The 14751-nt window shown below is 40.8% G+C and overlaps 1 protein-coding gene across 13 annotated transcripts in view; it reads left to right on the forward strand.

Moving 5' to 3' along the window:
* Positions 1–14751, forward strand: part of LOC125992022 (pleckstrin homology domain-containing family A member 5) — a 139727-nt gene that overhangs the window by 106241 nt on the left and 18735 nt on the right. For 4 of the 13 annotated variants that reach the window (XM_049760550.2, XM_049760546.2, XM_049760559.2 and 1 more), the window contains 14 exons: positions 611–730; positions 1988–2041; positions 3804–3884; positions 4853–4909; positions 4990–5070; positions 5149–5301; positions 6323–6424; positions 6508–6613; positions 6763–6806; positions 9916–10140; positions 11026–11164; positions 11241–11365; positions 12382–12576; positions 12653–12790. In XM_049760550.2, coding sequence (XP_049616507.1) covers positions 611–730; positions 1988–2041; positions 3804–3884; positions 4853–4909; positions 4990–5070; positions 5149–5301; positions 6323–6424; positions 6508–6613; positions 6763–6806; positions 9916–10140; positions 11026–11164; positions 11241–11365; positions 12382–12576; positions 12653–12790 — 1620 coding nt within the window. The remainder of the gene's footprint in view (positions 1–610; positions 731–1987; positions 2042–3803; positions 3885–4852; positions 4910–4989; positions 5071–5148; positions 5302–6322; positions 6425–6507; positions 6614–6762; positions 6807–9915; positions 10141–11025; positions 11165–11240; positions 11366–12381; positions 12577–12652; positions 12791–14751) is intronic. The other 9 variants (XM_049760547.2, XM_049760548.2, XM_049760549.2 and 6 more) reach the window with 9 other exon arrangements.

The raw sequence follows: 14751 nt of genomic DNA on the forward strand, positions 1-14751 counted from the left end.
ATGTATGTTTGTGTGTGTGTGTGTGTGTGTGTGCGTGTGTGCGTGTGTGTGTGTGTGTGTGCGTGTGTGTGTGTTTGTGTATGTAGTGTCTGTGTGTGTATATATACGTGTGTGTGTATGTATATACGTGTACATATATGTACGTATATGTGTGCGTGTGCGTGTGTGCGCGTGTGTGTGTGTGTGTGTGTGCGTGCGTGCGTGCGTGCGTGCGTGCGTGCGTGCGTGTGTGTGTGCGTGCGTGCATGTGTGTATCGATATAATGTAAGCCAATACGCCATATTATTATTTGCCGTTTTGGCCTACAGTATATCGATACGCTATTTTGACATTATGAGAAAAATATAAACATAATCAAACCATTACATTAAAAATGTACATTACTTACTAATTTTCTAACATATTGGTATAATGCCAACTTTTGCCAGCCAAAACATTGGCACTTCCGTGCTTTCGTAGTCTGAATTTACTGGTCCTGGTTTGATGGGTTGTGTGAATCCAATGTAAGGTCGTCTCAGTCTGACGTTTGCGAGCCATCGGTCACTTCACCGTATGGTGTATTGTTTTTAATGTAGCAGTTGATTTCTCCTCTGTGTGATGCTTCACGTAGCCTGAGGAACTTACACTGATGCTCATCAAGCTCCGCCGGCAACAGGCAGAGCTCAACAGCTTGCGGGAGCACACACTATCCCAGCTAATGGCCCTTGGAATAGAGGGGCCCAATCCTAAGGTCAGCACTGAGCGTATGTATGTACTGAATGTTCACGCACGGAGAGTCTTTGGCGCTGGGGTTCCTTTTGCGGTCCAAACCTTGCATTAAGTGTTGGTATGTGTGTATCAACAGATGCATGTGTTTTCAGGTGGCTTGCTGTTTCGTTCAAATGAAATTGAATTTGGTTTAATGTTACAGAAATGACATTGTTAAATTGAGTTTTAGACTCAATTAAAAAATAAGATGGGAGTCTATTGGATTTTTTTTTTTGTTTGTTTGTTTACACACCAAAATCTGTTTCATATTGAACGCTTTGCAGTAATTTGTGGTGGTTGATTTGTGGCTGGTGATTTTTTTGTGGGGGGGGTGTATTTGTGTGTTTTGAGCATGAATATACGCTCTCTGCTCATGCATATTCACGTTGTGACAGCATTGTAATACTGTGAATTTGTAGTAGTAGATGCATTTGACATTTATGTTGCATTTGTCCACTTATAAATCTTCATTAATGAGAGTTTTTAAACCATTTATTTATATTCATAATTCTCTAGTCATTTTTATTATTTGGAGAGTAAAATTATGCACAACAACTTGTTATAATAAAGACTTTATAGTAGGGATGGGCGCATATCAGGCAGATTTCAAGGTATCTAGTCCTTGTGGGGGATACCGATACCAGCTACTGACACTTAAAGCAAAAAATAGAACTCTGACAATCGAGTAAGTCTTCCTTGGCATTAGTTCAGTATTGTGTGTCAGAAAGACAGAAAGGTTTCATTCAGATAGCAAATTATTTGTCATTGTCTAAATTGAATTTTTATGTATAATAATTATAAGTGGTATCGATAAATACTTGTACAAGTATAGGTCTGAAAATCGCTGTGTTGCTCAATCTTACATCTCAATCATCTCACTTGCGCATAGTGATCCCTATTATGCACTTGTGTGTATTTCCTTACCGTCTTTGTACTGTACTTTTCTTATGAATCTCTGCTGTTCTGTCAGCATACCATGTGTTCCTGCTTTGAATTCGCATGCTAATTGAGTATTTCCTCCTTAATTCTCTCTCATGTGAATTGATCCCTCCTTGAAGCAATTGAAGTAAAGTTGAGTGCACTATTGAGCTTCAACCAGCAGAGGTGCTGTTGATTCGGTCTTAACTGTTTTGCAAGTCTACAGAAGACCAATCCAATGTCGGTAGATTCCTTGATCCTATTTTACCAAACAGAGCTCGCTTTCTGCTTCTTTTCCCTCCTTTTCCTGCTGCCACTGCAGACTGATGTTCTTTCTCATCATCTTCAGAGGAACCTTGTTTACCTGGACAACCAGGTGAGGACAAACCTGTATCTATGCCCTACTCCATATGAGATTGTTAGGTCTCAATGACAAGGAATACAATGTGATCAAGAGGCAATAATTGGACCATTTTTGTTTCTGAGGGTCCACTCAAAAAGTGTGCCAACTCCACACCAGGGCTCCGTCTCGTTTCTTATTTGCGAACCAAAAGTCGATTTGAATCCAGTTAATTACGCCGCAATGATCTATAATTGATGGAACTCCATCAAGATTATTTGAGGATGCAGTACAAAAGCAAATGACTTTAATTGATTGATTGATTGATTGATTGATTGATTGATTGATTGATTGATTGATTGATTCAACACTACTCTCTGAGAACTCCATAGGTGGTTTTTTTGAGTCCTTAGTAGAGTCTCTGGTGGAAGGGGTTAAGATGATAACACTTGACAGAGGATGTCCCTTCTAAGAGTTTGGAACAGTAAGGCCAATTTGTTTTGAAACGATGCTACAAGTTGCATAATCAACTGATGTCAAAACGTTTTTAAGCCTAAAGCAAAAGTGAAGGATTTGGCCTTACGGTTTCAACACTTTGGGAATGAAGATAAAGTATATTGTGCTGTTGCTCGACAGCCCTAAGGTATCTTTCCAATCAGTTCATCATGGAGCAAAATTTTCTAGATGTTGGGATCTGAATTTTGACAAAATTCTCCTGTTGATAGAGAGAATGATTGGTTCATTGAGAGATGCAACAGGTGTCAGAAGCAATTCTTTCTTTCGGGGGTGAGTCTTATCCACTGTACTTTGTTTCTGGTCGTTGTACACTGACCTGCCAGAAACAACTGAAGTGTTCAACTGTCCGTATGTGAAGTTTCTAATGAACTGTAAAGAAACTGTCATGGATCGGGATAGAGCAGGGTGACCAAATGCAGCTTGAACCAGGATTTATTTAGGGAAAAGGGAAGTGGAACGAAGCATCAAGAGAAAGAGATGAGAACTAGCAAACTAATAACATGACTGACTGACCGACCGACAGGGATGGCAACCAGAAACAGACTTGATAACGACAGGAATCAAAAAGACATCAAACGTGACGACATCAGACGTGACGACATCAATGATCCGAAAGGGAGTGAGGGGCAGACAGGATTTAAATACAAAACAGGTAACAAGAGGCAGGTGACTGTGGTTACATTGATTGAGGTGACACAGCAGGGGAGGGGCAACGCGAACAGAAACCATGGTAACAGACATAAAGCAACCGGGGACGAATCGGGACAGAAACTGCTGTTAAGATACTCTGTACATTATTATTGTCAAATTCAGTTCTGGTTCTGGAAGGCAACGCCGTATGTTTGACATCCCTGGTGTCATCATGACAAGGACAATGTGACATACCGTAATTGGGCCTCTGGTAGATTTTCAAAATTTGCCCTGCTATGGCCAAAAGAGAATTCCTGCTAGTTTTCAGCTTGCGGGTGCGTTGCAGCGCAGCGCGTCTTCTAAAATATAGTGATGGATAAATGAAGCTTCAAATTTGCTTCATGAACCAGTTGTATTTTTTGACTCCTCTAGATGGCACTTTCTGTTTAACATTGGGCTGAAAGAAAACTGACTTGCAATTTACTCAGTCCCTTATTTCAACCAACAGTGCCATCTAGAGTCCAAAGAAGATTTCATGAAGCAAATTTGAAGCTTCATTTTCCCATCACTGCTAAAATACCACCTTGGAAGAAACTTCCATCGAAACAAAGATGACAGCTACATGTCCTCTTTTCCCTTAACATTCTGCTAGAAAAAGGAGAATGAGCCTCTTATCTTCATGATTCACACTATGATCGAGAACTCAGCACCACGGCCACAACTCTACCAGCAAGTAAGATTTCAAGCAGGTTCTGGCTTGAGTCACTGTTGAGTCAGTCAAATTAGCATTCAGCAAACTGTTTAAGCAACAAATGTTTCTTTTCTCAGACGGTCGACTCAAACCAGACCTGTTGCTTTGTATCTGACATGATGTAGTTATCTATGTTTCCCCTTCAGTATGCACCTCCCATTTCTCCATTTTGGATGTATTCATCACGTCCACAGAAAAAGCTCATTATTTCTCATTTGCATACATGGTTTTAATTTATTTCACTGGCTGTTTGTTGTTGAGTTGACATGAACATGGCTTATAGTCCAATGCTATATAGTCATGGATTTCCCATTTAGCCCATCCTTGTCCACTATACTGTTAATGGTGAACATTGTGTCTTCAAATAAGGAGTCTTGGTTGTTGTTGTTTTTTTTGAACAGTTACATGTCATTCTGTGTTCGCATTTTTGTTTGCCTCCCTACTATGATTACTGGGTTCATATGGGTAGTGGAAGGTGGAGAAAAGTGAATTGATCATAGGAAAAATGAATGGAAGGTTTTATCCTGGACTGCTAAAGATGTTCTCAAGCAAAATTGTGGGTTGACTCTACACTTTGCTGAATGTTGCCATGTGGCAGAGCAGTGCATTTTCCTAAATTTGCCCTTTTTTGGTAAACACATTTCCTAATCTTCCAACCTGTCAAAGAAACTAAGTTTCTTATTTTAACTTCATTTCTATTGTACTGCGCTTCAAACTGCATGGGATGATTGCTATTTGAAAAGTTAATTCCACACATCAAAACATCATTATGGAAGGGTGATTTTTCTTATTTGGTATTTGGAAGGTTTCACAGTTTCCCATCGCACTTTTTAGAGTGTTAAAGTGGTCTGCTTTTCATCACATAAACGGATTTTTTTTTCCCTGAATGATTTCAATTCATCCACCCTTTATGCATAAACATTTTCCTCCCGTGTTTGTTTTTTCTCCAGATAACTCCACATGACTACAAAGACTGCTCTATAATCCAACCCGCCGACGACATTGATGTAAGACAAACTGTATTTCATATTAGCCATATGTATGTCACAAACGACTGTCGTTAATGCTTTATGATTTGCTATGCTAGACCAAATTGAGCAGGTTTTGTGAGCAGGACAAGTTAGTGAGGATGCAAGAGGAGAAATTACAGCAACTACACAGAGAAAAGGTAATGCGTGTCATTCGTTGTGTTGGATCTTATGTTTCATGCAAACTTTATATTGGAATGTGCATTGTCCATTTCCAGCACACTCTGGAGACAGCGCTGCTATCCGCCAGTCAAGAGTTAAGTGACCAGAGTAATCCCAGTGCGTCAGCTACACAAAGTCTGGTCCAGCAGCGAGATGTGCTCCAAAATGGCCTCCTTAGCACTTGCAGAGAACTTTCCAGAGTCAATATGGTGAGAATTCCTTTATATTCAGTGAGAAGTCCAAGCACGGTTGGGTTTAGCGCTCATTGAAGCACACACTGTTGTCTTATGCAGGAGCAAAAGGGAGGTCTGCCCCGTTGTGGGCGTAAACACAGCCATAAACACAATCACTCGGGATATGATTTGGATTGATGACTACCGTATTTTCCGGACTATAAGTCGCTCCGGAGTATAAGTCGCACCAGCCATAAAATGCCCCAAAAAGTGAAAAAAAACATATATAAGTCGCTCCGGAGTATAAGTCGCATTTTGGGGGCAATTTATTCAACAAAATCCCACACCAAAAACAGTCATGAACGAGCAACAACAGGCTAAACGATAGCAACAACAGGCTAAACGATAGGTATGCTAACGTGACAAACACAAACAAAGAGCTGAGAACGGGCCTGACGTAACATATAGAGTGATTAAGGACAACTATTACATGAAGGACAACAAACAATGAATAAATAAGAGTGTTGAATAAATGATAAATAAACAAATAATAATAAATAATAATAATAAATATAAGAGGACCAAAAATGGAGCAAGTGTACATACAGCAGACAGTGGACTTGGATATGGTGCTTTAAAGTGTTAATTGGTTTATTTGATGTTTTCTCTATTTTTTATGTTTTGAATATGTTCAAGATAAAGATATAAAAGCATGTGAAGTGATCAACTATACTAAAAATAACATGGGAAGTGGTCAACTATACTTATAAGTGATGTCTTAATGATCAAGTAAAAATTTATGAAAAAAAACATATATAAGTCGCTCCTGAGTATAAGTCGCCCCCCCACCCAAACTATGAAAAAAAACGCGACTTATAGTCCGGAAATTACGGTACATTGATTGAGAGAGTTCAATGCACGTCGTTGTCATATTTATGAATGCAATATGATGACATCCACCAGGCAGCTTCAAGTTTAGGCTACTTTCAGCCACCAAATTGTCAGGCGTGCCAACAAAAACCAGGAATGACATTGGCTGCATCATGGTTGCTTTCAGGAGCTGGAGCGCTCATGGAGGGAGTATGATAGGTTGGAGGGAGGTGTCACATTGGCAAAATCCAACCTACTGGAGCAGCTGGAAGCTCTGGGCAGCCCACAGGTTACACACACCTTACACACAGAGTCACGTTTTTGCCAGTTATTTACATTTGGTTTTCTGTCCTTATTCATCTGGGGCTTTAGACAGAGCCTCCAAGCCAGCGGCACATTCAAATTCAGAAGGAGCTGTGGAGAATTCAGGATGTGATGGAAGCATTGACTAAAAATAAACCACAGCGCAGCATGGACAGTGAGTGTCATTCGTGAATGAGCTATGCGTTCTTGTGTTGTGAGAATCACAGAATAAAGCAAAAAAACATTTAATTATTTTCTCAATTTAGCTAACAAACACTTGAGAAATGTCAATTAAAGTCTAATTATAAAGGTTTATTTCTACAGGTTGTTCTGATTCCAAGCCACTATCCAGCCAACACAAGAATGAGGTAAGCTTCTGCTTAGCACTTTTTAATCTTGTTTAACCTTTATACATAATTACAAACATGTATTTTAGGTGAATTTAAGACATTGTCCCATTGGCGTGAATGTGAAGGTTTCTCTAAATGGAGACCTTGGGAGTTACTGGCCTGTCCAGGGTGTACACGCAAACCCACGAAATGCAAGTCGTGTAGATTGTACAACATGGATGGACAGAGAAAAGAGACAGATGAATCTGAAGATGAATCTTAAAGACAATAAGAATAACACTTGTTTTGTTATTGTGGCTGCTCACCGTGATGCAAACCTTTAACATTCCAAACCAAACTAACCTACAACTGTGCCAGTCTGTTCACTGGAGCCCATAAACCATCCGTTAAATGAGGTCCGCTGGAAAAAAAAAAATCTGTAATTCTTCAAATTTTATATGCTAATGTCTCGCTGGCTAGGCCATGCTGAGATGAACTACACCAACTTATTGTGGCCTTGCTTTTTATGTACCGGCGATGATTTTCTTCAGCATGCAGTATTTTATTTATTTATTTATTTTTTTTTTCACAGTGGTTTACCAAAATCCCCGTGAACAATATGCATTTTTAAAAAAATGTTTTTTGTAAAAACAATTATCTAAAATCCGTGTGGATTATTGTAAAAGGTTCAGTGGGAAAAAAACAAGGAAAGAAATTCACAGTTTATAAGTTCGCTAATACCTGGGGGGTGTAAAATACAAAAACAAAAGTGTTGTAAGTACTATTAGCATATTGTAAAGTCACCTAACAATTGTTAGAATTTATGTTATAATTCTTCAACGTACGTTAGTGTCATTTTCTTTTGTAGCCACTAGATAGCGTCATCACACTGTCTGAGGTTTTAGGCGACATACATAAAACATACTCAAATGTACTTCACATAAAGTACAACATTCAAAACCAATTAATAGCATTTAGAAGCAAAATAAAGAAACAAAAGGTATCTAACTAAGAGAGCACACACTGTAAGAAAAAATATTTTGGAAAACATGATTTTAAAAATGCTTTGAAAGACCTTAATGATTGCTATGAGAAAAGGTAGGAAAGATCTTTTTAACCTGTATTTAAAAATATTTACACATAATTAGTATGTTTTCAATCTTTTGTTTTCAATTTTTTTCCCCACTCTGATAATTAAAGAGAATAACAAATCGGGGTACCTCATTACACAAAAGTACAGATGTCTTGTACCGTAATTTCCAGTGTATAAGCCGCACCGGTGTATAAGCCGCACCAGCTAAAATTCGGGGATATTTTAGTTTTTTTCTTACATAAGCCGCACCGGACTATAAGCCGCACGTGCACACGAGTTTTTTACAAAGAAAGACAGTACACAGAAAGCCTTTTTGAAGTTTGAATAACATGCTTTAACATGTCTTTCTAAACATTGCCTGTGGGGCAGCAGTAGTACCGCAGCAACACGGAAATGTGCACGCGAGTTATTAACAAAGAAATACTGGACACAGAAAGCTTTTTTAAAGTTTTAACAACATACCTTAACATTTCTTTCCAAACACTGCCTGTGACGCGGCAGTAATACAGCAGCAACACGGTAGCACAGCACTAACAGGGCTGGTCAAAGTAAAAGTAAAAAAAAGAGCTTCATCGTCTTCATCTTCCTCCTGTGCACTGAAACCGTCGAAGTCTTCCTCCTCAATTTCCGATTGGAATAGCGTTAGATATCCTTCGCCACACACTTTCTCAGTATCTCTTTCGTCGTCGTTTTTATCCATTTCTTCTAGCATTTTCCATGATGAGGGTCCACGAAATAAAGAAAAGGGTGCGGCAACACAATGTCATCAACATCGACTGCCTTTAGCTTAAAAGCGGCATTATATGCATTTCTTTTGTCCCCCATAATGACGGTTTGTGTATAAAAGCTCAGTAATGTCCGTCTTGATCGCGTTCTGCGTGATGCGCGAAATGTTGTAAACAAACTAGCACGTCTTCTTCGGCGCATTATCTCTTCTTCGCCTGTCTCGCTCTTGCTTCCTGCTAGAGCGCCCCCTGGAGGCCGGAGGCCGTAAAAATCCATAAGTACGTATTCATTTAAGCCTCAGGGTTCAAAGTAACCTTCTGAATAAAATGCATTAAAAGTTCACATTCATTACAACTTGTTTTTGGTGAGCAAAATGTCAAAAGAATTGAATTTAAATGCTGATTGATTGGGTTTTAATACAATGCAGATGGTCCAAACACCGCCACTGCTTTGTGTAATCTCTGAGTCACATGGCAGAGGAAGAGAAAGGGTTTAGAGCACAGGTGTCAAACTCAAGGCCCGGGGGCCAGATACGGCCCGCCACATCATTCTATGTGGCCCACGAAGACAAATTGTGCATCAAATTCGTGTGTCATTACTACAATTGCAAATTGTCTTCACTTTTGATAATATCTTTTTAAAAAATATTTGACCAGTTTTTACTCGTCTGATTTGAAAACGAGTTATTTGTCAGTTTGTTTTGTAGCTTTTAAAGTATATAATAGTGTCAAGAGTAAAAGTGATCGTCATCACAAAAATCACGAAAATAATCTTATATAAACCGCACCTGACTATAAACCGCAGGGATCAAAATTTTGGAAAAAAGTCGCGGCTTATACACCGGAAATTACGGTACTTGTGAAATTGCAGTATCTAGTTCTTCATCACTTAATCATGTGATTTGTGATTTTGCGATGGCCTCATTACAGCTCCGGACCAGATTTTTACTCGTTGCATGATTTCCAATAAAAACTCACCCGACATCCTGAACCCAATTGTGTTTCATACCAGTCAGAGGTTCTTCTGAATATCGACACTGGATTAACTTTTACATGCAATAATTGGCCTTCGCAATGTGGTCTTCAAATCAAATTTTAGATGCTTTTCACACAAAAAAGAACACTTTGTGATTACAGCTCACTGTCTAACGCTTACAAACCTAAACCTTTAAATTGAGGATTGTGATTGTCAGAAACAACAATTGATTGTCAGAAACAACAATTACAAACAGCGACACTGCCCCCTTCCCCTTTTCTTGCACGTCATCGGTCAACCAAGTAACATCATGTTTCTTGGATTGAGACCAGCCGCTGTGTTAACTTTTAACAGGCAGTGACATTGCTGCCACTCAGTCCTATCAAGACGGGAAACGGCGTTCCCCCCCGTCCACCTCTTCCACAGTACTACTATTCATCCGAGCAACCCCCTCACATCCCTTCCCACCATCCAAACTCCAGCAGCCGTCCGCCTCCTTATACGCAACGTCCCGAGGACCGCAAAACCGGCTCTAGGAATGGTGCGCACAGTGTAAGAGCAGCGCAAAACGTCCATAGCGTGCGTATCCTGTTAATATGTTTGGTCTAGTTTTTGTCTGTGATGTCACTCGGTCATCCTCAGACGATTTTGTGTTCTTGCTGTTGTTTGACATTCATTTTCATGTATTCCCATTTTATTTGAGACCCTTAGTTGAATGCTGAAGCTCGTTTTGGCAGTTTTTGAGGAGCTGACTTTTAATACTAGAATTTCATTCAAAATTGACGAGAAAAATCACTTCAAGATGACTTTTTTTTCTGGACGCTTGGGTGACATCAAAGTGCTTAAAACGAAATGTTCTGAGATTTTAGGATTTCGGCAGCCGGAGCCCACATGAAAGCAAATCTGGTTATTGTGTATTATTTTAACGGATTTTAATCCGTATGTTTATTTTTAGCAATGATATTAATGTAAAGAGCTATTAAAAAATATTGAAAATAGGGAATAACGAATCTTTCCCAAGTTAATATATTTATTGCACACAAAAAAATTAAACTTTGTTCATGTTGTTTGTAAATTTTTGGAAAGGACTCATGGTACCCAGATCCACGCAGCTTTATTATGTTGCCATTTTTCTAAAAATTCATTCAACATCAACCATCTCAGTTTGTCACCTACAAGCAGTTCGCACAGATGTTTGCATGTGTTTTTTGTGTGTGTGTGTGTGGGTTACGCATGCAATTCTTCTTGGTGTGGTTTGCAACGCCAATGTTACTGTGAAGTGTGGCATGAAATAAAACGTTAAGGACAAAAATCGCATATTTGAATGAATTTCATGACAATATCTCATAACAGACGATTAAAATTACCCCATCAGTGTTATGTTTCTTTGTGTTTGGTCAGACATGAAATACTTTGTGTGTGCCTCAACGTCACTCAATGTTTCTCCACCCCTACACCACACAGCAAGGTCCAGACTATCGGTTGTATAAGAGCGAACCTGAGCTGACCACAGTCAAAGAGGAAGTGGATGAAGTCAACGGTGAGGACAAGGACAAGGACAAGAATGAAACTGCTGAGAATATTGACGTTGTAGCCACAAAAGGTACATTTTTTTTTTTTTACACTTGACTGATTCTCTTGAATAACTTATGATTAATTATGATGATTGTTCAACACAGTTGTACCCCTCTACCCAGTGGGCATTGTTCCTCCGAGAACCAAATCCCCCATGAGCCCTCCCGAGTCCACAACTATTGCCTCCTACGTCACCCTGAGGAAGACTAAAAAGACAGAATCCAGATCGGTATGTTTTGCTTTAACTTAGGGTGTTTTCACACTTGGTCCCTTTCAGCCCTCTAAACGAACTCAGATCGATGACTCAGCATTTTTTGTGCATATGTGAACACGCCAACCGTACTCAGACCCCTTTAAAACAAACCGTACTGAGACCACCTCAGGAGGTGGTCTCAGTACGGTTCGCGGTTCACCTAATCTGTGCATTGTGAACACAAAGCGCACTGGGTTCACTTCGCCTTTTTGCACTGTATTGTAACCTCCTTGGCTTGCCGTAGATTGGTCACGTGACTGCAGGCGCAAAAACAAAACTGTAGAGAACAGAGAATCCAAAGTATGACAGCAGCAAGTCGTGGTCGTGACCGTGGTTCTAATAGTAAACGTAGAGAAGCATGTGCCGTTCAAAGTTCTGCCACGGCACCTGGACGCGGCATAGTTTGGGGAGAAGACGAAACGGAATGTCTTTTGGAAATTTGGAACAACGACAGCATTAAATCACAACTATCTACGACCCACCGTAATGCGAAAGTATTTCAAGAATTTTCTGAGAGAATGAAAGCAGCCGGTTTTGATAGAACTTCTATACAATGCAGAATAAAAGTGAAAAAACTAAAGTATTTAGCTACTCGAGATAAAATGCGAAAAAGTAGGGAGTCAGGGGATATCAAAAACTACCCAGAATGCAGTGCAGTGGGAGTGTGAGAGCTCTCGAGGACCTAGTGTGAACAGAAAGAGGACTGAGGCCCCATCAAGGCTGAACTGAACCAAAAAGAGAACTCGGTCCTATTTGAAATACACTCACAATGTGAACACAAAAAGAACTGAGTTTGTTTCCTCTTGGTCTACTTTTTGGTCCACTTAAAGAGGCCTGACTTTGGTTCTTTTAAAAGGGTCCAGGTGTGGAAGCACCCTAAAAGAGGCCTGACTTTGGTTCTTTTAAAAGGGTCCAGGTGTGAAAACACCCTCAGTGGACAACACCTCTAAGATTGATTAAATACTCTTAAGTCTGTGTTTCGGTCTTTGCAGGATCGTCCCAGAAGTGCACTCGTAGACCAGATTGGCTACGGGGAAAGAGAGGTAGGCCGACCCAGGATGAGTGTGGAGGAGCAGATGGAAAGGATGAGAAGACACCAGGAGGCATCATCTGAACGAGAGAAGAGAAGAGAAGCCCTATCTCGCTCGCATTCGTTTGGCAAAGACGAGCCCTTTGTTATGCCACAGGTGATAAAAACATAACATCGAAATAAAGCGTTTTTGTGTTTGAAAGTGTTTGAAATTTCTATGTTGATGTACTCAGTTCCGGGATCTCACAGAGGGAGCCTGCGCAGACCCAATTGAGCTGGAAGCAGCCCTGAAGCAAGTTACGATGTTTCACAATGAGCAGAGCAGGACGGAAGCTGAAAGTGAAACCTACACACAGAGAGTGTCATCAGAGGTTAATAGAATTTTGCTATAATTAGTTACCACAGCTAAACAACTCATCAGTACCGTAATTTCCGGACCATAAGCCGCACCGGACTAAAATTCAGGGATATTTTAGTTTTTTTCTTACGTAAGCCGCACCGGACTATAAGCCGCACGTGCACATTAGTTTTTTACAAAGAAAGACAGTACACAGAAAGCCGTAAGAATCCATAAATACGCCGCGCCACCATTTAAGCCTCAGGGTTCAAAGTAACCTTCTGAATAAAATGCATTAAAAGTTCACATTCATTACAACTTGTTTTTGGTGAGTGTTAGGTTCAGATTCAGCAAAAGGATCAGCAGACAAAACCAGTGAGACAGAATGTTGATCTTTTCTCGCGAGGAGTGCATCCAGACTTACAGCAATCCAAAATACACTAAAGGTCTTGTTTACACTCCTCTCTTTTTATTCAGGAATGCCCTACCTACAATGTGAGACTAGCCCCTGATAGGTGGGGGGGAAAGCGTGGGCTTTGTCTCATGAGAGAAGAAACGAGATTCTATGTGAAACTAGAAGTCGCAGACAGGATCCCATGAGAAACGAAAAGTGTGCAAGGATAAAATGTTATGGGAAACAAAGTAGTCATGTGAAAAGAGTGAATAGACAAAATGACATGTGCAGACATCAACAACTTTCTTGGATTGTAGAAGGTCAGGAAGCTCCAGACAGCATCGTTTGACTTGTTGTGGAAGGGGTGATGTCTGCAAGAAGAAACAGCAAGCATTCTGCGCAATAACTTTATTAATATGTACTCATTAGGGAACGCATGATAACATATATATACAATTTATCTAACAATTCCCCCCTGTCTTATCATAAGTTCCCGGAGAACAACCCATCACCCATATGGCTACTTCAAAAAGATTTTCAGCCAAGGGATCACATTTCGCAAGAACTAACTTACACTCAGGAGGAAACTGAGTCATAATCGGCAAAGCTAGGGTCAAGAAACAAACCGGACAGGTTTACCACAATAGAGTCGCCGACCGGGTCGTCACTAGAGAAGGAACCCGCGTCGATCGAAAGGTCATCCCTTTGGAGCAACGGGAAAGTCTCAGCTGGTGGAGAGATAGCAGTTGTAATTAGTCTGTTAATTAGGGATCGGAGACAAGGGATGCAACAACATCCACACAAGGTCAAAATGGCAGAGAAAACGGCTATGGAGACCAGGGCAGAGGAAACCAGGGTGCGGTACTTTCCGAACACGTTCAACCAGTCGGTCCAAACCTCTGTGTTCACCCCACTGTGCTCCTTCATCTTCCCGTTCAAGGTCCGCAGGCCCTCAAGGGCCTGGGACAGGCTTCCGCCGGCTGCAGTATTATTCGGAATAAACGTGCAACATTGCTCACCGAACATGGCGCAGACACCGCCCTCCTTTGAGAGTAGCATGTCAAGGGCCATTCGATTCTGGAAAGCCATGAGGGAAGTAGCGGCCAGTTGGGAGTGGACCGCCTTGAAACCCGCCCCGGACCAGTTTCCAAGCCTCTGCACGTTGTAATGGACGTAGTTAATCCTGTCAACATTTTTGTTAATAGTACACCACCAACACAGGGCGGATTCAAAACCAGCTGCTATCTGATTCACCAGCTTATACTCATCCGGTACTCCTCTAGGAACACCAATGGCGTCAATGTAAGTTGGATTAGTCGCGCCCCGCCATTCGGCGTTTCGTTTCGTTCTCGGCCAGAATACGGGAACCACGGACTTAGCAACAGATGTTAGATCATAAGACGACATCGGTATCAAATGAACAGGTAGCAATAGGGTTACCAAAGCGCAAATTCCGGAGCTGTCGAAAGGCAACCTATCATAAAGTTTGTTACTATTACACCAAAACCAAACATCACTACGAGCAATGGGCAAAAAAGGGGCAGTGACATTGGTCATGGACCCACACCATAGAGGAGGCAGGGCGCCGAGCTTCTCACCGG

This window comes from Syngnathus scovelli, chromosome 22 (genome assembly GCF_024217435.2).
Source record: "Syngnathus scovelli strain Florida chromosome 22, RoL_Ssco_1.2, whole genome shotgun sequence".
NCBI lineage: Eukaryota > Metazoa > Chordata > Actinopteri > Syngnathiformes > Syngnathidae > Syngnathus > Syngnathus scovelli.